This window comes from Drosophila sechellia, chromosome 2L, assembly GCF_004382195.2.
Source record: "Drosophila sechellia strain sech25 chromosome 2L, ASM438219v1, whole genome shotgun sequence".
Classification (NCBI taxonomy): Eukaryota; Metazoa; Arthropoda; class Insecta; order Diptera; family Drosophilidae; genus Drosophila; species Drosophila sechellia.
The window spans coordinates 8,059,378-8,083,709 of record NC_045949.1 but is presented as its reverse complement, the minus strand read 5'-3'; the positions used below and the strand labels follow the sequence as shown (position 1 = coordinate 8,083,709).

At 43.2% G+C, this 24,332-nt stretch overlaps 4 protein-coding genes across 17 annotated transcripts; 3 read left to right on the top strand and 1 right to left on the bottom strand.

The window, feature by feature from the left end:
- The first annotated feature begins 304 nt into the window (after positions 1-304).
- Positions 305-18,790, top strand: LOC6611642 (vascular endothelial growth factor receptor 1). 13 transcript variants are annotated; one of them, XM_032724227.1, is made up of 19 exons: positions 305-480; positions 9,484-9,689; positions 10,817-11,334; positions 11,965-12,121; positions 12,652-12,873; positions 13,195-13,343; positions 13,407-13,590; positions 13,654-14,123; positions 14,299-14,325; positions 14,396-14,705; positions 14,769-15,218; positions 15,280-15,759; positions 15,844-16,003; positions 16,372-16,598; positions 16,660-16,929; positions 16,991-17,240; positions 17,306-17,378; positions 17,448-17,598; positions 17,861-18,279. In XM_032724227.1, exons 2-19 carry the CDS (start codon positions 9,620-9,622, stop codon positions 18,277-18,279), a joined length of 4,587 nt encoding a protein of 1,528 aa, XP_032580118.1. In that variant the 5' UTR covers positions 305-480; positions 9,484-9,619. The 13 variants fall into 13 exon arrangements, with proteins under 13 accessions (XP_032580118.1, XP_032580111.1, XP_032580094.1 ...); XM_032724220.1 differs by having other exon boundaries at positions 11,965-12,139; XM_032724215.1 differs by having other exon boundaries at positions 306-480; positions 11,965-12,139; positions 16,477-16,598; positions 17,714-18,790.
- A 305-nt stretch (positions 18,791-19,095) lies between these two features.
- LOC6611641 (sorting nexin-32) lies at positions 19,096-21,711 on the top strand. Of its 2 annotated transcripts, XM_032724298.1 has the most exons (8): positions 19,096-19,204; positions 19,363-19,752; positions 19,806-19,927; positions 19,988-20,432; positions 20,496-20,678; positions 20,909-20,926; positions 21,101-21,210; positions 21,276-21,711. In XM_032724298.1, exons 1-8 carry the CDS (start codon positions 19,199-19,201, stop codon positions 21,367-21,369), a joined length of 1,368 nt encoding a protein of 455 aa, XP_032580189.1. In that variant the 5' UTR covers positions 19,096-19,198; the 3' UTR covers positions 21,370-21,711. The 2 variants fall into 2 exon arrangements, with proteins under 2 accessions (XP_032580189.1, XP_002036177.1); XM_002036141.2 differs by lacking the exon at positions 20,909-20,926.
- An 84-nt stretch (positions 21,712-21,795) lies between these two features.
- LOC6611640 lies at positions 21,796-22,916 on the top strand. Its single transcript, XM_002036140.2, has 2 exons — positions 21,796-22,083; positions 22,144-22,916. The coding sequence occupies exons 1-2, from the start codon at positions 21,871-21,873 to the stop codon at positions 22,792-22,794; spliced, it is 864 nt and encodes a 287-aa protein (XP_002036176.1). The 5' UTR covers positions 21,796-21,870; the 3' UTR covers positions 22,795-22,916.
- Positions 22,872-23,883, bottom strand: LOC6611639 (cytidine deaminase). The gene is made up of 2 exons (XM_002036139.2): positions 23,419-23,883; positions 22,872-23,360 (listed from the first exon to the last, which is right to left on the bottom strand). The coding sequence occupies exons 1-2, from the start codon at positions 23,774-23,776 to the stop codon at positions 22,924-22,926; spliced, it is 795 nt and encodes a 264-aa protein (XP_002036175.1). The 5' UTR covers positions 23,777-23,883; the 3' UTR covers positions 22,872-22,923.
- Between the last annotated feature and the right edge of the window lie 449 nt (positions 23,884-24,332).

Below are 24,332 nucleotides of genomic sequence, written 5' to 3'. Positions count from 1 at the left end.
TCTGGCCAACTGGAACTGTTTTCAAGCGGTCTGGCATCACCACAAACAGCGGTGATTTAGTACATTTATTTAGTACACTTCACCTTTCGAAATAGTAATGAAATAATAATAAAAGGAAACTAAGTGGGAGATCAACTCTCCAACGAAACAAGAAAATTCACATCAATTCACAAATACAACAAAAATATTATTCCATCCATTCTATTCTACGTGCTGTAGATGATGCTCATCGATAGCAAAAAATAACAATCGAATCCGATACCTCGATAGTACCGTCGATAGTGCCCCAGCTCTAGTTAACGTTAAATTTTCGAGCTGTTCGGACGTCAAAGCGGAAGAAAATTCGCGGGCTTTTCACTTTTGTTCGTTGCAAACTGTTCAAACTTTGCCGACGACGCAGTATTTATTGTCTTTCAAGAGCAAACGATACTGCTGAAGTGCCCCCCAACGCAGAAAGTGTTAAGCACAGAAAACCACAACGTAAGCGTTAATTTTTGAAAGGCTCGAAAATACGTTCGATAATATAGATATAGAATCGTGTGCGATATGGAAACGAAACCAAATCGTGTCGTATATAAGTATAAGTGAAGCATCAAAGGTGCTAAGCAAATGAATCCGTAATCGAAAGTTTAGATATCGATGTGAGCGAACCCCCACACCTTCGCAAAAGTAAATAACAAACACAGATACGAATCGGAATTCGAATACAAATGCAAACTCAGCCACAGGTGGTTGAGAAGAGTTCTAAGTGATTGTCAATCATAAGCCCGAAAATCGAAATCGAATTCGGCGCTCGTGATGTTGCTCAATTCGATGCAATTACAAAAAACACCCGAAATAGTCATGGCCACTATGCTCCTATAGATGGTGTACATAATGATCTATTATCAGTGACCTTTTTCGAAGTGCATGTGTATGTGTGCGTGTGGGGGTGCTATTATCACTGGCTGGTATTATTCATTGATAAGTACATATAAGTGTTGGGTGTACGAAAAGTGTGCGTGTGTCTATGGTGAATACGTCTGCGGCATTCCAAGTAATCGAGACTGCAAACATCTACCGGTGCCAGGTATTCAAAATCGTGATTCATCGCCGATCGTGACTGTTGTACATTTAAGAGTTGTTGTTGTATCTTCAGTAGTTGTTATTGTTGTTGTTGCCAAGCTGCTGCGATCAAACGGTAGACTGCGTAAGACTATGAATATGAATAACACTACGATGGATTCCGAACTTACTCATACTCCTTTTCCAGAAACACCAAAATAAAGTTCGTTCATACATATATGTATGAAGAAGAAAGGGTTCACCTTTCTTTTGTTTGCCTGGTCAACTAACTGAATGTGTCTATAGCGACTTTCTTAAACCGGTTCCACGCCATCCGCTTCTTGACCAAACGAACTGTTGATACATTTTCCCCCAATACGTGACTCAGGATCCAGAAGTTCTGATCGAATCAGATGCCCATAACTCATTGCCTCCAATTGCACACTGTGCCCAATTTGTTTATTGAATACAGATCTCCTCCAATTCGCCGACTGCTCCATTTATCTCTGGCCACTTCAAAAGGCCTCCCAGTCCAGGCTGTTGTTAATTGCCACCATTCTCAATCACTTTTCCGGACTGCAGTCCGGAAAATGTGGTGGAAAACTGCTACGAATCGTCGGAGTTTCGAGTCATAAAAGAAGGTGTGGATGAAATATTTACTGGAATTCACCTGGCATCGAGCATTGAACAACTGTTGTGATAAGCCAGAATAATCAATGGATACTAGTGGTTCCTGGAAAATGTGCTCCTCTTGCACCTCTTTTTCACACCTGCCCATTATGCACATGGCACATTAATCAGGTGGGGCTTATGGCCAAGTATCCACCAGATACGCACACCTGCCCCCGCAGTAGGTGTCAAATTAGAGATACTTTACCGTAGTTGATTGTGCTGAAGTAGAGAGCTCCATTACGAATAAATTACTTTGCATGCACTGGAGAAAATGGTCATAGTAGTTCTTTCACATTAATAGAAACTAATTAAAAATACACACAACATATTTAAGCAAAACTCGCCGAAAATAGACTTCAAAGTAATCAAAGAATGTGCGTGACAACGAATTTGTGTATTTCAAGCGATTGTAAAATCTCTATAGATACAGATAGTATATGGAATGCTGATATGTATTATTGCACAAGACATCTTTTAATCTCAAGAGGATTGGTTATGCACAGAAGATTGACTTCCTCTTGTAGATAAAAGCACTAGAATGGAGTTTAGGTACATTTTGTACATCTGCAGAATGACATGGCCTGAACGCGGAAAAACCATTTTCCGTTTCTCTATGGCAGTTCTGATAAGCTGTAGCATTTTTGAGAAACCCCTTAACTCTTTGGGCGAATTAGCTCATAAATTTCCATTTAAGATAATATCTGTTTAATTGAATTTGCCGGTTACCAATAAGCCATAAATAAAAACGATTCGGTGGACAATCTCCATCTGTAGTCTCGGCCAACATTGAACACGTTTTCACACCACTTTGTTGGTTGGTTGGTTTGGCATTCTATGAATGGACACCTTCGCCTCTTTACATCCGCTGCGGTCTGAGTCAGAACATAAATAATAAATAACAAATAATAAATGGACAGCGGACAACAAATGTTTTGGCCAGGCCATTGGTGCTGTCTGCATGGAGAGGTGGAAATAACCTGGCCATAAATCTGCGAAAAAGGCTAAGCAGGCAATTGGCTTTCACCTGGGCCCTAGACTAAAACCCATTCATAAGCGCTGGAAAGTCGTTGGGAAACTTTATCTGCCCCATAAACTGCACGTAATCAAGTGCACTTCGGAGAATCAGGGAAATAAGTAAATATATATATATAAGAGCCATCTTATTTCCGACGGGAATAAAATGAAATGAAGGCAGCCAGCCAGTCAAAACAAAAAATGCATTGAGTACACAAATCGCATAAAATTTAGCCATGTTTAGAGGTCACGGCGAGGAACGAAATGGGCTATATTTATTTATTAATCGGGCGAAACCCAAAACAAACAAATTAAACACTTGTCGGCTATTAAGCGAACGCATATAACATTTCTATTTATTCGCAAGCAGCTGGCCAACAACTTGTTGTCGCCACGCGTTGTAGTTGTATGTATGTAGTTGTATCTGGGCAGAATGCCAGCGATTCAGTTTCACTATAATTTTTTATTAAGTTCCCAGTTTATGGAAAACAAAAGAAATAACTTTTCCAAATCTCTCGAGCGACTTTTGGAGTGTTACACAACCGAAAAAAAAAGTTTCCCAAATGACTCATCTGAAAGATACATTACCTGCTCCGGTAATTTCACTTTTATGTCATTTCACTTTCTTTGCGCGTTATGCAAAGGTTGTCCAAAAAAAAGACATTAAATTATTTTCGCCGCTTCTGCTTGGTCATTACTTAAACTAACCAAAACCCGTATCTCTTTCCTGGCCTTATCGCAGCCCCATAGTAAAGATAGGCCGTTGCGAAATGTTGTTAAGAACTATTTGCCAGATAGTTTATCTTGCAGTGCGCCCGCAATTTAGCTACAGTTCCTTAATCTTGCAGCTTCTCGGGTATCTGAGGCTGCGGCTGATTTCTGTTACCCATTATTCTGCGCTTCCAGTTGCCAATCCATCAAGGCGTCACTTTTCCTTTTTCTCGCAACTCCTGTTGTTTGGGCATTTGTCTTGCAGCTATCGCTTCAAAATGCATTAGATCTGCGCACAGAAGCCCGTATTTCTATTCTCAGCTGGGAATTTGGCATGTGGAATGCCAAATGGGCGGGGACGTGGGCGTGGGCTCCAGTGGAGCCAACTTGCTCTTGTTTGTGGGCGGAATTCACAGCGGGCGCTGTGCACTTGCCCAAAAAAAAAAAGAACAAAAATGTCAATTGAAACGGAACCATATATCAATTAATTAGAGTCGGACAAGTGACATTAAACCAGATGTTCCTGCTGATAGCAGCTCACCCACAAGTCAAGTGACCTCAATCGAAGGGTGCTAAAACGTCTGCTCAATTAATCAAGTCCAAGATCTATTAATTCTGCAGACTTTGGTATTGTCATTAGCTTTAGCTCGCTCAAAACTAATAGTCAGCTTTTATTAAAGCGATTTATGTGCCGAAAAATATTATTATTATATACAGCACACTTGGTTGTTAATGGATTCATATATTGCCAGTTTGAAGATTCTGTTTTTGTTGACAATTTAAATCAATAATTGTTGCTACAAGTCGCAAACAAATCAATTTTTTTAATTAGGCGAGAAAAAACAAGTTGACTCAGTGATAAATTTTGTGTGACCCCAAAAACTTTGTTGAAACTTTCTTTGTGAAATAAGTTGTGTGGCAAAAGTAATTCCATTATCTTTTGGCATTTGAGCGAACTAAATGCTTATCCCTATGACATCCTTGCGTTCATTAGCGTTTTTAGTTAGCTAACGCCCACTTGCGGACATTTGTTGTCCTGACGAAAGCCTATTGGTTAATGGAATTAGCTGGCATTCCATTACCATGTCACCATCCATCCACATACCCTACATCATTACGAGGCACGCGAACTGGGCCAAAAGTAGCGTCATTATGCAGAACGTTGGTTGAACTGTTTGCTTTGGGCCAACGAAACGAGAGTTGGCCAAAAGGCCAACACGCGCTTTTCTGGTCTGGGTGGGCGGGCAGATTGGGCCCAGATCTCTCGATACCGCTGTTAACCGATTGACAAATAGTTTGATTTACGAGCCAGCAAATCTCAGCTTGGCCCAAATTGCAAATTTCAATTTGGCTGCCTGGCGCTTTTCTGAATATTTAATGAAGCAAATGCTAGTCCACACCCCTTTTGTCCGCTTCCAGGCAATGCAGATGGATAAAAATATTTCCCGGTACAAGTATTTCTTTCGTATTTCTCCGTGGCGACTGCTCATTATTTTGGCCAGAAGCCAGCGGCATGTTTGCAATTGCAATCACAGAATTCGTGAACGATTCAACTTTCCATTAAGATGTGGTGCGCGAAATTTCAATTGTAATGGAAAAAACAAAGGAAAACACTTGACTTTAGAGCACAAAAACAGAAACAACGCAACACCAAAGGTCAGCGGGAAAATCAAATAAAGGCACGGGAAAACTCGGTCGAAAGAGTCGTAAATTTTCGTTGGCCCAAACAAAAGGTAGTCGGAACAATGAGACACACTTTTCTCGACTCCGGATAATTGCAAAAATAAACACGGAGCTTGTGGCCCATATAAATTCAATTTGTACAAGGGAGTTGCAAATTAAAATGGACAGAGGTGGAAAATAGCTGCAGGAAAATTCGCTCGTGACGAGGGTCAGCCGTTGAAGTCCAGGCACGTAGGCGGCGAAATTTTCAGAGTAAAAACCATTTTTCAGGAACACGTGAGGGAAAGCCACAAAAACCGCACTCAAACCTCGAAATGAATCTGTTGCACATGCAGCAAGTTTTCCGTTCATTGGCCATAAAGAATCATATAACGTTGAAAGATTTTCCCGGCAAAGCGTTAAACTGTCAAAAGTTTCGGCGTAAAGAACAGTGCTGGAATGGAATGCTATTTCTTTTTTTTTTCTTTATTTTTTGTTGAAAAAACATGGAACTAATAAGAATGTTGGCCACTGATGTAGCCGAAACATGAAATGACCATCCGTTTTTTATGGCAAAAACGCATGAAAGAGTTCTCTTGTCTGCACATAAATACACATTTTATCATTGCATAAATTTGCTTCAAAAGTTTGCCTAAGTTTATTACTTGGTTCTGGGTAAAAAGTGCTTATTAGATACTCGCATAAATATAGCTTGGGAAATTCACAAAAAATCAAGTCAATAATGCTGGAGCTTATCAACAATTTGGTTGTGTGTTTTTAAGCTCTTGTGGTTGGTAAATCTAGTACCAGATTGGGATTATTATATTATAAGTTCCTTAAACGATTTTCAATGACTGTTTATACATTATACATTCTGCTGCAAGATCACTCTTCGAAACAAAAGATTTCGCAATATGTGTTCAATCAATGCAATACGATTCAATGATGATGATGATGATATATGCAAGGAGACACTTGCTCTCAAGGAAAGTTCTCCCCTTTAACAAATGCAGTCGGTCAACCGGTTTGCGTGCTATACAGTTTTATTATAATAATATATACGTAAAAAACATATAAAACTGATTTACATGAAACGCAAACGTGAGTGCAAACGTCACACATGAATAAACCAAAAATGTGGAAAGGGGGGTCATTAAATGTGGGGGACATTGGTGAATGAATGAACGAATTAAGGCGGCGCCACTCGACCGTGGAATGACGTCATTCTTTATAATTTATACGACTCGTTGGTGGTAAACAATTGTGTGTTAAACATATGTGTTATCCATCCACATCGATATGGATTTTGATAGTCGCGAATTGATATGAAAGTTTCAGGCAGCAGTTGATAAATCATATACATTTCGTATCTCAAGAAAACACTCAAAACTTTTACAAATCTAATAGATTACGCAGAAGAATGCAACCGCAAAAAGCGTAGTAGAGTGACTTTGGAAAATTGTGTTTTCTTTGCACAAAAACAAGACAGCTGAAAAATGCCGAGCAAATTATTCATCTGGCTGTGTTTTGCTTCTTTCAACAGTAATTATTCTGTTCCGATTAAAAAATATTTTAAACGAAATGATCATAACAATTCATAAATTCTGATTTCTGTGTATTTCCTTCTTAAAAGATAATCGATTGGCATTATTTTGCGATGACATTGTAAACAAGATTATAAACCAATATCAAGGATTGATAAGCAATTGGCTATAATTCCATTGCTCGAATTGGAGCAGATATTTTGAGCGTTCTGTTTGCCCACGACTGAAAATGACTAAGTGCAGAATTGTGTACTCCGCGATAGGGCGGATGAGGCAGATATCCCCCACCTCTTACCAACCAAACTGGCCTCATTATGCCCATGGCTAATTGCGATCCGAGGACTGTGCAAGAAGACAATCAGAGAGAAATATCAGAGCTGGGAAGAAAAGGGATTCGCCTGCAGCTGGGACTGCAATTAGGGCGCACCGTAATTTGCGTCACGGGCACGTGAGGCACTTAAAAGAGCAGCAAGAAAAACTGTTGCCCAGATATAAATAGACGCAATGGGGGCTAAAGGAAAATGCCACAGCACGGAGTCGCCCTTGAAAATGGCCAAAGTGGGCGTGTCGTCATGACAACTTGCATTCCAGCGACAACACAAACCAATGCACCAAAAGAAATCAGCTATACTTTAAATGGTACTTTAAATATAAAAATAACTTCAAAACCATTTTGAACATTTTTTAAAAACTTTTCTTGCTAATAGTACTGAAATGCTATATATTTATGAGTTGGCTGCCTGCCAAAGTTCTTTTCTCACTGTGTAGCGAGTGACTGGCAGAAAACGGAGTTGCAAGTCTTAAGTTCTCCTTGTCAAAGTCCAGGATTTGCTTGGTGGCCAGGAACTTGCAACTTGCCACAAGCAGCCAGACACACATTTGATGGCCTGTCTGCTACTGGTTATGGGCTTTACTCTCCTAAATTCCTGATGCGATATTGGATTTGGAACATAGTGCCAGTTGCGGAAATAATACGCATTTGCGCGGAAGTGGTTACTATCGTCGACTGATGAAAAACCTGGCATGATTCAAATGACCAACAAATTCGCCGATAAATATGAATTCTGTCGAATTTTTACCAATCTGAGGATTTGCTGAGTAAAATATTTAATACCGATTCATAGCGTTTATCTCTGTATATTGTATATTTTTCGAAATACAGAAATAGTTATATTTTTGAAATAACAAAAAAAGAAAGTGTATTCAGCAGAGTTAAACTTCATGCCCCTTAGTTTTCCGCCTTTTTATCGTCCCATTAGCTGCTCCTCCTCTCAGTTGATTAGCGACCAAGTCAATATTTGCCAGCTGATTGCGTTTAATCCGCAATGCTACCTACCGGTGCGGATACGTGGGGCAGGTGAAACCAGAGCAAATTCAATTGACCAACAAACGCTGCAAACGGACCGAGCACTGACCCCCGAGTCCTGGGAGTGACAAAGATGAATGGCTCTGTGTTGGCTGACCGACCACCTGGCAATTAGCCAGAGGGAGTCGCATAGGCCAAAATGTCATCACGAAGGCGCTGGAGGAGTGCCCTCAAAGTTGGCCAGCAAATTAAATGGCAGTTTATTGGTGTGTCCAGTGAGCAGCCGGGACACTTGTTGTCTGTGGCTCGGAGGGATTACATTTATACGACATGGCCACGGAAGTGGCCCATCAGCAGCCAGCTCGTTTGCTCTAATTGCCGGCAAACGGAGGCGCCGCTTGCACACACTGGAAAAGAATGTCAATTCAATTCAACATCGTATTTAACAAAATATGTCATACTGAAATTAAAAGCAGCGGCTTATCCACACATGCTGTTTTTTTTCGAAGCAAACTGACATGATAAGAAACTTTTGATAGAGAGCACAAAAAACATAAAAAAAAACCAAGCTCGCCACTGCAAGCATAAGTTTAAATCTACAAAAACATAAAAAGCTCGCAAATAAAGGCATAAGTTTAAATTGAAATTTAACGTACTTCTGCTTATAGGAACATCGTTATCTTGTTTCTGTTTTTCAGAACATTTGAATAAAGCTATAAAAGCCTAAAATGCCATGCTGACATAAAAATGCTGCTTCACTTAATTTCATATATGTATCTACAAATGTATCTTTTTGTGGCCGTGTGGGCAATAGTTAGTTAGCTAGTTTAATTGTGCATGTCCCGTTGTCATTTAGAGACTTAGACTAACTCAGTTCAGCTCAGCTTGTGTGACAGTGAGTTATGGCCACGTGGGTGACCTGTTGCCTCATCCGTCGGTGGGTGTGGCACACCGGCCCAAAAAATATGTATATGTATATCTCCCGGAAACTTGTATTTCAAAATGCGGATATGACACCAAAAAAACTGTGGAGCCCATTGTGTTGTTCTTGTTGTTTATGCGTGAGCACAATTTCTGGAGAAGACTTACAAGATTTATTTTCTTGTATTTCCGCTTTATCGAATTTATCGGGCCTGAATGAAGTGTAGAAAACATATATTATCGCATGGTTCCTCCAACCATCCAACTAAAGCTTTATTCCTCCTCGGATGGCTATGCTGTTCACTTGTGATCGACAAGCGGAGTATAACCAAGTATATACAGAAATTCTATAAAAGAAATGTGTTTAACTAAAGTAAAGTTTGGACAAAAAAAAACTAAAAATGGAAAACAACGTGCATAATACAAATATATGTACATATTTACTGATTAGCAAAATGTGCTGCATATAAAAAGAGACAAATAACAAATAGCAAATGCGAACTAAGAACTAATTATCTTAATATAACAGAGACAAACAAACAATATCTATAATCGGTTTAATTCACAACTTCAACTCTAATCAACGAAAAATCATTCGATTTTTTTCAGTGCAACGCTAAGTCAGCAAAAAGTCTTCCAGCGTGACCATGGCATTAAAGGTCCAAATGTGTTAAAATTGTGAATATTTATGAGTGTAGAATTAGCACAATATATAATCGCAGAGGAAACAAAATAACCAAGCGAGATGGCGATGCTTCCGCCGTGGATTCTGCTGCCCCTGCTCCTGATTTTGCTGATCTCGTGGAGCGATGCTGGTAAGTAGCCCTGCACAAAACTCATTCAAAAAAAAAAAAAAAAACATGCTTTCCTACCATTTACTTAATTCCAAAGAATTTTATGGAACTGATAAGAGAAAGCCCTGAAAATACACGACGGCTAAGGCTTTCAATTTGCACAATTAAAAAAAAACAATACATTTCTGCGAATATGAATTGATATTTATGTATGGCTTGCTTCCTGTCAACAATCGCAAATTCTTTATTATTAAATACACTGAGACAAAAAACGGAGTAATCCATGTCAGCATTTAAATTCAATCAAGATTGGTTTTGAATTTAGACAATTATAATTCCATTTTTAAGATGCGATATGATTGTATTGAAGAGATTTCATTCAACTATAAGTTTTCGTTCACTTGCTTTAAATTTTTCTCTGTGTAATGCCATAATCTATCCATCTCTACGCTTGAGCCACTCCACCAGACAGATCCGACAGCCACAGTTTATAGACACCGCTCTGAACTTTGAACTCTGGTTGATATATGCCCGAATTTTGGACTAGTGTTGATTCAAGTGTCGTTTGTATTAGTTACGAGTTTGATGTTGTTGTGCATCTATAAAGACTTTCCTTACTTACACTTACTTATGTATGTATGTATGAGCGAAGAGCATATTATAATAGCTATCAACTCTATTGTTATCGCAGTAAACAAACAATTGATTCCGAGCCTAGAAGGCAAAACAAACTAGTTGAGCGGCCATCGCAGAGGCGTAGCTACGCGCAGCCTTTTGGGATACCACGATCAATTAAATATGAAGCATGGGATTGGGTAAAGGATTGTGCATCTGCGCCCATGACGCCCTCGACCGCAAATCACTGGAAGTCATTATTATTGTAGCGCCACCCAGTGGATGGTGATATTGTTGACCGTAGGGGAGGAGGCCTAAGGCAATAGATAAAGCGGCATGTGGAGTGCTCCGTCGTAGGGCATTCCAGCGATCAATGAACAACAATATACGAGTGCAGATGACCTTCTATTTACCATGTACCGATGAAAGATGTGTACTGCTTATACGGACAGAAATACGGACAAATGGACATATGCACTAATAAATATATGGTTTATTATAATACTTATGTATGTTCTCTTCTACGATCTCAGTGCCTTTGCAGCAGTTCTCTCCGGATCCCGATGACAGCATCGAGAACTGCGGCGGCGAGAATGGAGCTCCCCTGATGACGCCCTGCAAGAGCGCCATAATCCTGGATGCCCAGACGAGCACCACGCTAAAGTGCGAGGGCGACGAGCCGATGAGCTGGTGGACCAGTCAATCGCAGTATGTGCATGTCAAGTCCTTCAATAATACGGAGGATCCGGCTCGACCATTCGGCACCAGCGTGGATCTCATCGAGGTGACGGCTGACTATGTGGCAGCCTACTATTGCGTGAAGAATTCGAAGTTCAGTCAGATCGCCAAGGAGGAGCAGTCGGATGAGGTGATGATCGAACTGGTTAATCAGGGATACGCCAGCTCCATCTACGTGTACGTGAACGATCCGGACACTAAGCTGGTCGATAGTCACAATGTGGTGACGGCACGCCAGTACACCGACGTAGTGATACCCTGCAAACCAGCCATGCCGGACACAGAGGTGCTGCTGGAGACCAGTAATGGAGAAGTAAGTGGGCAGGATCTACAGCTTGAAAACACTTTCAGAAACATCCAGTCTAATGGGCCAAAAAAGGGCCTGCATGAAGAGATTTTACTATATATAATTAAATTAATTAATTTAAGAAATTAAGACCAGTCCTAGTTCTCCAATTTTATGAGATTCATGCAGGTCCTAGGTATGTACATCTGGTGTTACCCCCGAACTTATGATCTTCTTTTCTCGGCGCGCAGAGCACGTGGAAAATCAGCTCGAAAGGTCAGATTCAGGGTAACCCCAAGTTCTTCGATAGTGTGAGGTACCATCCCAGATGGGGCTTTACCTTTCAAGTCATTGACTATGTATCCGGTTACTTGTATTGCAAAACGTTGGACTATGAATTTATCATTGACGTTACCTATCCAGAAAGTATGTCTGTCTTTAATTGATTTCGTAGTTAGACCCCTATGCTCCATATATGTATATATACTCGAACTCTGCTGTACAGACATAATAATATATTATTATAGCGTAGTATTAACCAATCAGCTCCAAGTTCGCAATAGCGTTGATAGGCAGCAGACAGCCAGTCCAAATGTAGGCTACCATTTCAATTGAATACCCACTTGATTGATATCTGACCAATATGCCTATGTGCAGATGCATTCCAGCAAATCTGTCGGTCGATACGATCCGCAACGGGGATTCACCATCGAAATCCGCAGCATCGTGGATGGCGGAGACTACTACTGCCGCCCCAATCCGCCATTCCCGCATAACGAAGAGGAGATGACCAGCATAGAAGTGCGCTTTATTGGTAACGGTCACATTGATAGTGAGTTTTTGCACCCCAAAGTTTGTGATTTGTGATTTCCGTCTATACATGTCGTAAATATTGCTTTCCACTATTCAATTATATTTGGAATCGATCATCGGAAGCTCTTTCGGGATCGGTTATGGTTATGGTATATCCTGATGTCAAGGATCTAATCTATGCAAACTACATTCTCTTCCAAATTCTTTGGCCATAATCACACTCTACAGCCAAGACACGAAACTACACTGCACGCATTTAGTTGTAGACTTTCGCACAAAGTTAAAAAAACTGACTTCAAGTCAAATATGTTTTTTTTATTCAGTTTTCGGTTTAAACTTCCATTAATTTCTTAAAATTGTACTTAAAAAATGAACTTAAAAAGTGGCACACTACTCAAAATCACGGCTTGCTAGTAACATATGTAAGTGTGCTAACCAATGGTATTTTTGCCTTCCTTTGTCTTCCCGCCCTCAAAAAATATTTATTGACCTGCCGTACCCAATGTCATGTTAATCTGCTAACTCCTCCAGCAACCGGATTGGAAATCCCCCGTACCCAACCGACTAACATGGTGTACATGTATGCACCAGGTGTCACCGATGGCGATGACGAGGTCCTCACTGTTACTAACCAATCGACGGGTAATGTGGCACTAATCCGTGGTGGTGATGGAACTTTATCCAGGGAGCGGGCACGGCGAAGTCCAGCCCGCCTGGCTCCGATGAATGCGTCGCCCTCACCCAGACCAGGGCGTAAGTGTTGTCCTGGCTGTTGTTGATCTGTTCGTGTGTCCATTCTGTTCATGTTGTTTTGTCCTGGTTGTGCGTTATAATTTCTTGCATCCTTTTGTGTTCGATTTATGTTGGTTATGGACTGATTTAACTGCTTTAGCAACCTTATTCGCTACTAATCAATGCTAACACCTACCGCCTAAGTACTGTAGAAACGTTAACCCATCTGTGTCCACGTCTATGTCTAACCCAACCATCTGCATGAAGCTGTAGCATTGCTGGCCAGTCCCAGTCCATTGCGAAGGGTATCTAATAAAGCTAAACTTTCTACCAACGCCACAGAAGACGGCAAACCGCTGCCAAAGCCCGTGATCAGGTCCTCCGTGGAGCATCACGTCTTCACGGACACCAACTTCACCCTGGATTGCGAGCAGTCCGCCTACTTTGAATCCGTATACGGAATGGAATGGTTCACTCCGTCCCGGGATGAGGTCAGTAAACCACAATCTAGGCGCATTTTAAGAGAGCAGTACTAAAATAATGATTTCCCGCAGAATCGCATCTTTGCCTCCCAATCGAGAACCGATCCCAAGACCAGGAACAGCACCCACCAGACGGGCAGGAGCACCTTGACAGTGCTGAATGCACAACCCTCGGACACTGGTCTATACAAGTGTGTGACCACAGACAATTCCAACCAGAACGTACAACGGGCCACCTACAGGATCAAGGTCCTAAGTGAGTGTTTATGAAGTATGCTATTATGAAGATATCTACTTATTCCCATTCCAAAACCCACAGAGCAAAACGAACGTTACCTGAACGTGGACGAACCATCGGGTCATTACAACGTGCAGGAATATGCGAATCGCACGATCCAGATGACCGCCAACTTTGAGGGATTTCCGACGCCCTCCTTCAGCTGGTTCAAGCCCGATGGCACCGAGGTGCGGCAGTCGGAGAATAACTTCAAGATTCTCTCCACGGAATTGAGCACAATGCTCCAGGTGCTGAACGCCCAATTGCAGGACAGCGGAACGTATGTCCTCCGTGGATCCAATTCCTTCGGCATCGTTCAGCGGGAGTACAATGTCAGTGTGATGGACGCTCCGGCGCTAAAGATGTCCGACGCATATGTCCAGGTGGGATCCGTGGCGCGACTGGAGTGCACCGTACGCTCCTATCCGCCGGCTATCGTCACCTTCTTTTTCCACCCCTGCAGCCTGGAACCACGGTGGCCCACTTGCTTCGTGCAAAATCAGAACTTTAGCGTAAGTAGTACAATCGAACTAAAATAATAATCTTTGTATTAAAGCCCGATGTAAGGGTTTATCTGATGTGTTCTTTAGTTAATGTTATGGATTATTTTGTAATCGTTTTGTCCTTATAACTATATTTGTATTGCTTTCTTGTGTCGTCCCATGCTTTGGTGTTGTTGTTCTGCAGTTGCCGAGTGAACAGGAGAAATACCAGGTATTTGTTTAAAACCATCTCCCCCTAACGTTTTGGGCACAATTATCAACACTTTGTATACCATCTCCAGTTCCAGACCCGACCGAGACCCGGAAAGCTGAGTGTGGAACGCATATACGAGGTATCGTTCCTGCCCACGGAACCGGGAATCCTCACGTGCATTGCCCAAAATATCATTGATGGAAAGGAGCGAAGGTCCCTGACGAAGGCGCACGTTATGCTGGGCAACATTTCCGAGAACATGACCATATATAACTTCGATAAGGATCACAAAATCGCCAAGGAGGACAATGTGAACTTCACCTGTGAGGCGCTGGCCTATCACTTCGATGGAAACCTTAAATGGTTCATCAATGGAGAGGATTTGAAGGAGTCAGATTGTAAGAGTCTCTAAGTGCTTTCGGTGCGTGCTGTTATATAATTTAAAACAATTTCCCACACAGTGGTTCGCATTGAGACCAGCCATACCAAGTACTCGTACAAGAGCACTGTACACATCTCCACGATATCCGACAGGGATCGTGGAACCTACGAGTGCCGGGCCTACCACAACGACAACGACGCCGTTTACAGCAGCCGTGAGATAGACTTGTACGTCCACGATCCCTCAGCTCCTCAGTGGACAAACGCCGACCAGGCGGGACACTCGAAAATAAAGCGCAAACTTAGCCAAACGCTGGAGCTGGAGTGTGCCTCCACAGCGGTTCCCGTGGCCGTTGTGCGATGGTTTAAGGACGACAAGGAGGTGACCGAAACAAAACTCAGGCACATCATTGAAAAGGAGTCCAAGCTGCTGATCACTCACCTCTATCCCGGAGATGAAGGCGTCTACAAGTGTGTGGTCGAGAACCGCTTGGACAGAATCGAACGCTCCTTCACGGTGGTGATATCAGGTGAGTTTCGAATTGTTATTGCTATTGAAAAGTATTGTTTCACATTGGATATACATTTTAGATCTGCCCGGCATTAGCATGGCCTGGGTGTGGTTCGGTGTTATACTATTCCTCATCCTGATCGGTCTGTGCCTCTTCCTGGCCGTGCGCTACCAGAAGGAGCACAAGCGGCATCTGGCCCTTAAGGCAGCCGGATTGGCCAACTTCGAGGAGGGCGCCGTGGGACACATTAATCCCGATCTGACCCTGGACGAGCAGGCGGAACTGCTGCCGTACAATCGGGAATTCGAGTTCCCGCGGGATAACCTGAAGCTGGGCAAGCAACTGGGAGCCGGAGCATTTGGCGTGGTGCTCAAGGGCGAGGCCAAGGGCATCCGGCGAGAGGAGCCCACCACAACGGTGGCCGTCAAAATGGTCAAGGCGACGGCTGACAACGAGGTGGTGAGGGCACTGGTCTCCGAGCTCAAAATCATGGTGCATCTGGGACAGCACTTGAATGTGGTCAATCTCCTGGGTGCAGTTACAAAAAATATTGCCAAGCGTAAGTTTCGTTATTTACGGGAAAGACTTTGAGTATTAATTGTTTTTAATAATGATTTAACATATTAATCTGTGAATCATTTAGGCGAACTCATGGTCATTGTGGAATACTGTCGCTTTGGCAACATTCAGAACTTCCTTCTGAGGAACAGGAAGTGCTTTATCAATCAAATCAATCCAGATACCGATCACATTGACCCCAGCATCATGACCCAGCGCATGTCCGACAACTACGAACTGAACCGGTAAGTAATTGGGGTCTATTAAACTGTCTAACAAATTATTATGATTTATTAAATATATATACGTAACTAACAATCTCTAAGCTGACTGACTTCAACTTAAGATAACCTTTGTGTTAACTAACTCTTCTAACGTTTTGTTTCATGGTTTTGGTACTACCACTATTATTTATCCACCACCAACTACTTGTACCTAACAACCAAACACGATACAATTAACTAAACTACACACACTCTAAACAAAAAACCCTGAATGTTCTTGCACTGGTGCTTGTGATCCTGCTCCTGGTTGTGGTCTCTCCTCCTGTGTGCTCCCCGCTCTGTGTGTCTATACTGTGTCCTTGTGGTGGCGACCTAACTCCAACTAACAGCGATACGAATGGTGGTGGCTTGAAGTACGCCAATGTCGGTTTCCCGATCCACTCTTACATTAATGAGCCGCACAACAATAACACGCAACCGCCAACTCATCGCAGAAACTCGGACAATGATCCCCGATCGGGCACCCGAGCCGGACGAACCGGATCCGGATCAGCCACCTACAGCTACGACCGTCAGATGGATACCTGTGCCACCGTTATGACCACCGTCCCAGAAGGTAGGTTCACCTCTAGAAGATTTTCACAATATATTTGTGCTTATTATATCTTAATCAACAGACGATCAAATAATGTCCAATAACTCCGTACAACCCGCCTGGCGTTCCAATTACAAAACCGACTCCACGGAGGCGATGACAGTGACCACTGTGGACTTGATCAGTTGGGCATTCCAAGTGGCAAGGGGCATGGATTACTTGTCCTCCAAGAAGGTGTTGCACGGCGATCTGGCCGCCAGAAATATTCTCCTCTGCGAGGACAATGTGGTAAAGATTTGTGACTTTGGTCTGGCGCGATCCATGTATCGAGGGGATAACTACAAGAAGTCAGGTAATTCTAAATCTATTTGTTACTTAACTATTTATTAACATAACTAAAACGAATTAATTAGAGAGTGGAAAGCTGCCCATCAAGTGGCTGGCGCTGGAATCGCTGAGCGATCATGTGTTCAGCACATACAGCGATGTCTGGTCCTACGGAATTGTTCTATGGGAGATGTTCTCGCTGGCCAAGGTGCCGTATCCGGGCATCGATCCCAACCAGGAGCTTTTTAACAAACTGAACGACGGCTACCGCATGGAGAAGCCGAAATTTGCCAACCAGGAGCTCTACGAGATTATGCTAGAGTGCTGGCGAAAGAAGTAAGTATCTAGACTCAATATTTAATCCGTCCTATCCATCGTCATATTAATCTCTATTCTTTCAGTCCCGAAAGCAGACCTTTGTTTGCTGAGCTGGAGAAGCGATTTGCAAACATGCTGGGCGAGGATGTAGCCAGCGTAAGTGGGAAAACATTTTTGAATATGAAACAGAATAATAATTGAGGAACAATTGCCGAACAATTACAGCACTACTTGGACCTGAACAATCCGTACATGCAGAGCAACATTGAGTACATGAAGAAGCAGTCCACGGATTACCTGGCACTGATGGGCTCGCCCGACGAGATGGCGCCTGCAGCTCCGCGCTACGTGAACGGGCACATAGTTCCCGATATACGTGAGTATTACCTCAGCCATGGTCATGTATCAGGTTACTTACTAACTGCGCACAATCACCCACACACCCATCTGGCCATCCTAATGCACCCACTCTCGCTGGCACACTAACTCAGGCATCGAGGAGCTGCCGGATGACTACATGGAGATGAGCCGGGACTCTGATCCCGATGCCAGCACCGCAATATTCTCACCCAAACGCCTCGAGGGCGAGACCTCACACTTTCCGGATTTCTCTAGCGAAACCACTTTCAATTTCCCAGGGGCGCGACAGTCGCCTACGCTGAGTAACAATCTCAACAGCGGATCGAGTAAGCCGCTCCGCAAGAAGAACGGCATGCCAACTGTGGATGTGGCGGATCAGGCGCCGGAGGAGATACCTATGCTGCACCGCCGCTCCACCGGATCGGATGGGAGTCCGGAGCAGGGAAGGCGCTTCAATCAGGCCATCATGCAGCAGTATGCCACGCCCACACCGTCCCCTCGCCATCATGTGGAAACCAAACTCAATGGGCAGTCCTCCGAAAACTATGTGAATATGAAGCCACCCAGGAAGAATATACCAGGCAAAACCACAACAGGTGGCGGGGGCGCTGGTGCTGGAGCCTCCACGGAGGCCTTCTCGAATCCCAGCTATCAGCCACTGTCCACCGTCAACGAGAAGGAGCAACGAAGGTATTAGGACGTCCCGGAGCCATTAGCTTAAGTTTAGGACCTCTTTGCAGCTCAGTTGGAGTTTTAAGTGAAATTTTAAATATAACCAACTTATGTAATGACTATTGTTGATCTTAGGAAAACAAATTGTTAACAGAAAGTAATCGTACGCGATAGAACCTTTTAAAAAATGTTAAAATTTCAACTTAATTGTTTAGGGGCCTTTAAGAAACAATACTAATTAGTGGCATTGTCAAGATTCTGATATAGCTTTAGGACCACACACTCACTCCATGTTATATACTATTAATGCCATTTCATGTTTTACATTTAGTGTAGCCTAAGTTTATTAAACTTATATATGTAAATGATTGTCTTAAAATTTGTATGCATACGACGACTACTCAAATACAATGGGTATGATAACAATATCAATTGGCTTTTATTCAACTCCCTTTATTCTATTATAACTTGAGTTCCGAGGTTCTTTTCGTCTAATCTAAATAGAGCATACACAAATACACGCTTAATAAATTTTATATTTGATTCTTTGTGGGCGTAAAAGGGGACTAAGAATTGGGAATATATTTGAAAAATTAATCAAACAAAAACAAGTTTTAGAGATGACTGACTGACACAGCTTGAATATAAATTCTAATATGAATTCTTGTGGCAATTAATTTTTGTATTACTAGAATATTAGTAACAGAAACCCCATATTGTATTAATTAAATTAATTAAATTAATTCCGTTGGAGCTGTGAACCAATTCATTCGTTTTTGCATTTCAAATTCGATAGCAAGCTTTTTCGATATCGATGTTAGAGCTGCCTTTTATCGATTATTCGGTAGTCCGCCTGATGCCATCTCTAGTTGAAATTCGCTCTCTGTAATTTGTAATAAAAACTTGTTTTTAGCCCAATCATTTGTTATTTACTTGGCTGCAAGATGATGGTAAGTAGAATCGAAAAGACAAATAAAACGTTTTATATTGGAATTATTGGAAAAGTAGTACTTGAGTTTCGTTGCTTCTAAAGTGACGCCTCGCCCGCACACAAAGAAAGTCTTATCATTAAATATGGGCGTAATTATGGTTATTTTGACCCCCATAGGACGGCACGGATGACTCAAATCTGCTCAACAGCCCCTCCACCAACAATGGAGCCACAATGGAAATCGCCTCGCCCACAAATCCACTTGCCACTCCACCAGCAACAGGCGGTGCACCCGCACCAAGTGGAGCCACAAATGGCAGTGGATCCGCCACATCGCCGGATAGCTCCTCCTCAGCCCCGGACACGCCGGCAGTTCTAGGTGAGAACGCCCTGCACGTTGAGATCTCCGATGCGCTCAGCGAAAAGGAGAAGGTCAAGTTCACAGTGCACACCCGCACCACACTGCCGGGATTCTCAAAAAAGGACAATAACGTAGTGCGTCAGCACGAGGAGTTCGTCTGGCTACATGACCGTATTGAGGAGAACGACGACTATGCTGGCTACATTGTAAGTGTTTGGTAAAAGCATTTCCAAACTGCTTACTAAAATATCTTTCTTAGATTCCGCCCTGTCCACCTCGTCCGGACTTCGATGCCTCCCGAGAGAAGCTGCAGCGCCTTGGCGAGGGCGAAGGCAACATGACCAAAGAGGAGTTCAAAAAGATGAAGTCAGAGCTGGAAGCGTAAGTGTCAATTAATCCAAATAGTCATTTTATATGCAAATGTACATCTTTATTTGCCAGTGAGTACCTAGCTACCTTCAAGAAGACGGTGGCCATGCACGAGGTTTTCCTGCGCCGCCTTGCTAGTCATCCCGTCTTTCGCGTCGATCAGCACTTGAAGGTTTTCCTGGAATACGACCAAGATCTGTGCGCTAAGCCACGCAAGAAGATGGCCATCTTTGGCGGATTTGTCAAGTCCCTGGGCAAGACCACAGACGAGATCTTGTTGAGCGCCACTGTTCGGGATGTAAATGACTTCTTTGAGAACGAGCTGCAGTTCCTTACCGAGTACCACGGCCACTTGCGAGAGGCAGCACTCAGGACGGAGAAAATGACGCAACGCCACAAGGATGTAGGCGACTCGCATCAGAAGATTTCAAATGCGTTGACGCAGCTCTCGACTACAGAAAAGGGAAATGTGGAGACGTTTGTGGCCAAGACAGCGGAGATATTTGAAAGGATCAAGGTGTGGTAGGCTGCGTTTTCGCTGTACTTATATTTTATACATTTTTCTCCTGATATTTTAAAGAATCTGGAAACCCGAGTGGCCAGCGATCAAGATCTCAAGCTGGGCGACACTTTGCGCTACTATCAGCGGGATAGTGACGCTGCCAAAGCTCTACTAATCCGGCGACTGCGGTGTTTGGCTGCTTATGAGGCGGCCAATCGAAACCTGGAGAAGGCTCGCTCCAAAAACAAGGATGTTCATGCGGTAAGATTGAGGGATGATCACAAATAGTTCTTCCAGAACTATGTTTCATATCGTTTAAAGAGCAATTGTTTTCCCTACAAAAAGTTTCCAGCGGGTCAATTAATTCTCACGCTTCACTAATTACAAATAACAAATTATTTGCGTTCTTGTATTTTATTTCTACCTGATCTCTGATCTGCCTGTCCCTCCCTCTTCACTTTTTGTGCGTGTTTGTGGTTCTGTTTCTGCAGCCGTTGGAGGTGCAAGAGGTATTTGGTATTTAACGTTTTAACCGTCGGTTTAGTAGATGTGTCGCCACCCCACGTAACTGCTGCATGCGCTCCACCGTTGCTCAATCTGTTGTATTCACTTTAGCATGCCCTTACTGTGGCCCACTTGTTGTGTTCCCTGTATATAATCGTTTTTGTTTATCCTCCAATTAGGCCGAGACTGCCCAGGCGGAGGCCTGTGAAAAGTTCGAATCTATGTCTGCATGTGGAAAGGAGGAGCTGATCGGTTTCCGCAACCGACGGGTAGCTGCTTTCAAGAAGAGGTGAGTCAGCAGCTGCTAAACCTTTTGCTATACTCTGCATTTTATTATCGCTTTTCTAAACACAGCCTCGTCGAGCTCTCAGAGCTGGAGATCAAGCATGCCAAGACGCAGTATGAATATCTGCGCCAATCGCTGCTAGCGCTCAAAGAGATTGCCTGAGACGGGGAGCTGGACGTGGACAAGGAATAGAAGGATGAGTCACCCGCACATTGTTTACACACCCCATTGAAACGCAAGCCTCATCGATTACAAACATCCGGGAGACGAAGTAAATCAATTGTTTAATTGCTAAGCAAACAGTTTATTATTGCACAGGCCAAATCGAGTGCAACATTATTATCTTAGCCCACGTATTATATTAACGAATATTCATTTGTTTTGTGAACAGAGCGCTTTTATATTTGTCAAACAAGCATTCCTCTCTAAAGCATAAACTACAACTACATATATTGTAAACACTTGCATTTGAAGCTGAATATAAACAAGAAATATTGTACAGAAGGCTGGCTGTTTGTAAGCAGTCAGTATACTAGCATTGTTTGGAGTCGATTCGGTAACTGGGCAACATCAAGGGTTTCCAAATTAAGCGTCCCAAGGGGTGCACTTTTCCATAGTCGCTGAAAATTGTGTTTGTTGTCAGAGTTAGATCATCCATACGCCATGGATGAGTTCGGCGTCTTCGATTACAAGTGCCCTGCCAGCGCTACAGATCCCGATTGGAGGACCTCGTACTATCGAGGGCATCGCCACATTACAGACTTGAGAATGGGTAACAAGCTGAACGCTAAGTTTGCAGATAAGGGTATTTATGTAAAAGATCCGCTGCTGTCTGAGAAACCGACTTCTGAGTGCATGGCCAATTATGTGTGGCAGGTGGGTTAATTGATATTCTGATATGTTGCACCAAACTGAAACGAGACCACAATTTTCCAGTATAACGATCCCAACGCACTCAGGAATCCCTCACTCAACATGAAAACGCAGTATATGAAACCATTTGAGGAGGGTTTCCTTCGCTTTGTCAAGCGAAAGATGAAGCCCATTTCTAGTGTCAGTCATGAGTCGTATGTGCTAAAGGAGCTGCCGGAGGAACAGGAAATATTGCCTGTAACAATGCCCACTCCGGTGGCAGCCACCAAGCTAGTCATCGACCGTTCGGAGGCGTCCTACAGCAAGTACCTTGATCCCTCCTCCACCACATACAATCTGTCGTACGTGCGCTGGGGTCCCGAGGACTTGTGCGGCGGAGTAGCTGCCCACGACAATATTACATACTGGAATTGGACGGAGAAGATGCCGCCCATCCAGAAAGTATCCCGCGAAGAGGATCCTACAATGTGTGACGAGGGTAACACGCATAACTGCCCTAAGCGGCGCTGTGAGTTTCAAAACCTCACCAAACGAGTGCCGCATTCGGGAATGGTCACCGAGGTGCGCGCTAATTTCACGGATCCACAGTTCCGAAGGGTTGAATTCGATCCTGAAGTTAAGCCCATACTGGTGCACGAGGAAGTCACTCCGTTTGCGGAGAAAAGCGAATACGGCATCTACGGATCGGGGGAACCAGTTATCAAATACGTTTAGTTCTCTACACATCGTTTTGACTTTTTGTCAAGTTAATCAGCTGCTAACTTAAATTATTTGCAAAACTTATTGAAATTACCACGAATAATTTTATTGCATTAAATAAATTCTGGATATTAGAAGGAAATTTCATTCAAATGAGGTAAAGCTGTGGGGAAGCAAGTGGAAGGCGGACGTGACCAGCACTTCAGCTTCGTCCGGAATGGAAGGAATGCAGTTCTCTTGCTCCGGCGGCGGAGCCTTGGCAATGTAGATAGGAATGTCATTTTGGACGAACTCCAAAATGAACTGCCGGCAGACTCCACAAGGTGTGGTAAACCCATCTGGGTGATAGGCTACGACAGCACCCGCCGTATACTTCTTCTCGCCCTCGCTGATACCCTTGGCCAGGGCACAACGCTCCGCACAATTGCCTGGAGTGAAAGCTACGTTCTCGATGTTGCAGCCCGCGTAGATCCTGCCGCACTTAGCACGGAAGGCTGCTCCCACTTTGAAGTTGCTGTACGGCGCATAGGCACATCGACGGGCGAGAATAGCCGCCTCTAGCAGCTCCCGGCCGTCCTCACCTGGAGATTACGGTTTGATTAACAATGCAGAGGATTCACCGTGATACCAAAGCCATACCAACAGCACAGAACGCGACTGTGTACTCCTCCAGCATCCGTGGATGTGGCAGGTTTTCGGATTCACTAGCTCGACCCCTGTCGCCATTTAGACGCGCCTCCCTGCGGGCCAGCTCGCATAGAAATCCCTCCAGGGTCATCATATACTTTCCCAGTACCTTTCGAAGTTTCTTTTGGCGCAAGTTCTTGATCTTACCGCCAGCGCATTTGGTGCCAGATTGCTCCTGGCGACGAGCTAGCTTCGCCTGCAACATTTCCAGTTCCTTCATCTTCTTCTCCAGCTCTTTCCGCTTCAGCTCATCCTGTAAATTGTTCAGGTTCCGCATGTACCGCTGAAGGAGCTTCCGCTTTTCGGACATTTTGCAGAACTTCAAATTTTTAAAACGAAAACAATTTTTGAAAGCCAGAAACAAATGCTGAATCTGTTGGCAATTTGTAAAACACTAATGTCAACTCTAGCATAAAGAAAAACAAATTATTTTCTTTTTGTGTTTTTTTTTTTATAAAAATGGTTCTATTATATTATTTATCGGCCATTTGAATTTGTATTATCTTTATTAGAGTTGATATTCATTAGGGCAAAATAAGAATGTCAGAAAAGCTTTCTCGTTTTCGATGCGGTTTGGGCGCGTTTTGAACGCGTTTTGAACGCGGTTTTTGTCGCGAGATCGGTCTTCCGAGTATCTTATTATTGTTATCTTAGTCTTATTGTTTGTATGAACGTCAATATCTCAAAAACTAGAAGCCATTGAAATTGGAAACAAACCTTATAAGTTTGTTTTAAAATATTACCACTACCACAACGACATTTCTTGTTTTCGCAACTTGTATGGCTGGCGAAATTTAATCTCACAATAATTTTGTGTTTATGAATCAAATGCAAGTTGAGTGCATATGCACGTCATCAGAAATTGG

Excerpts from the sequence above, each read along its gene's own strand:
- LOC6611642 (XM_032724187.1), top strand. The coding sequence starts at position 9,620 with ATGGCGATGCTTCCGCCGTGGATTCTGCTGCCCCTGCTCCTGATTTTG. Across the intron at positions 9,690-10,816 it reads GATCTCGTGGAGCGATGCTG|TGCCTTTGCAGCAGTTCTCT; the intron begins GTAAGTAGCCCT and ends CTACGATCTCAG. Across the intron at positions 12,874-13,194 it reads GCCCTCACCCAGACCAGGGC|AAGACGGCAAACCGCTGCCA; the intron begins GTAAGTGTTGTC and ends CCAACGCCACAG.
- LOC6611641 (XM_032724298.1), top strand. Across the intron at positions 19,753-19,805 it reads ACGACTATGCTGGCTACATT|ATTCCGCCCTGTCCACCTCG; the intron begins GTAAGTGTTTGG and ends TATCTTTCTTAG. Across the intron at positions 20,433-20,495 it reads AGATATTTGAAAGGATCAAG|AATCTGGAAACCCGAGTGGC; the intron begins GTGTGGTAGGCT and ends GATATTTTAAAG.
- LOC6611640 (XM_002036140.2), top strand. The coding sequence starts at position 21,871 with ATGGATGAGTTCGGCGTCTTCGATTACAAGTGCCCTGCCAGCGCTACA. Across the intron at positions 22,084-22,143 it reads TGGCCAATTATGTGTGGCAG|TATAACGATCCCAACGCACT; the intron begins GTGGGTTAATTG and ends ACAATTTTCCAG.
- LOC6611639 (XM_002036139.2), bottom strand. The coding sequence starts at position 23,776 with ATGTCCGAAAAGCGGAAGCTCCTTCAGCGGTACATGCGGAACCTGAAC. Across the intron at positions 23,361-23,418 it reads AGTCGCGTTCTGTGCTGTTG|GTGAGGACGGCCGGGAGCTG; the intron begins GTATGGCTTTGG and ends CGTAATCTCCAG.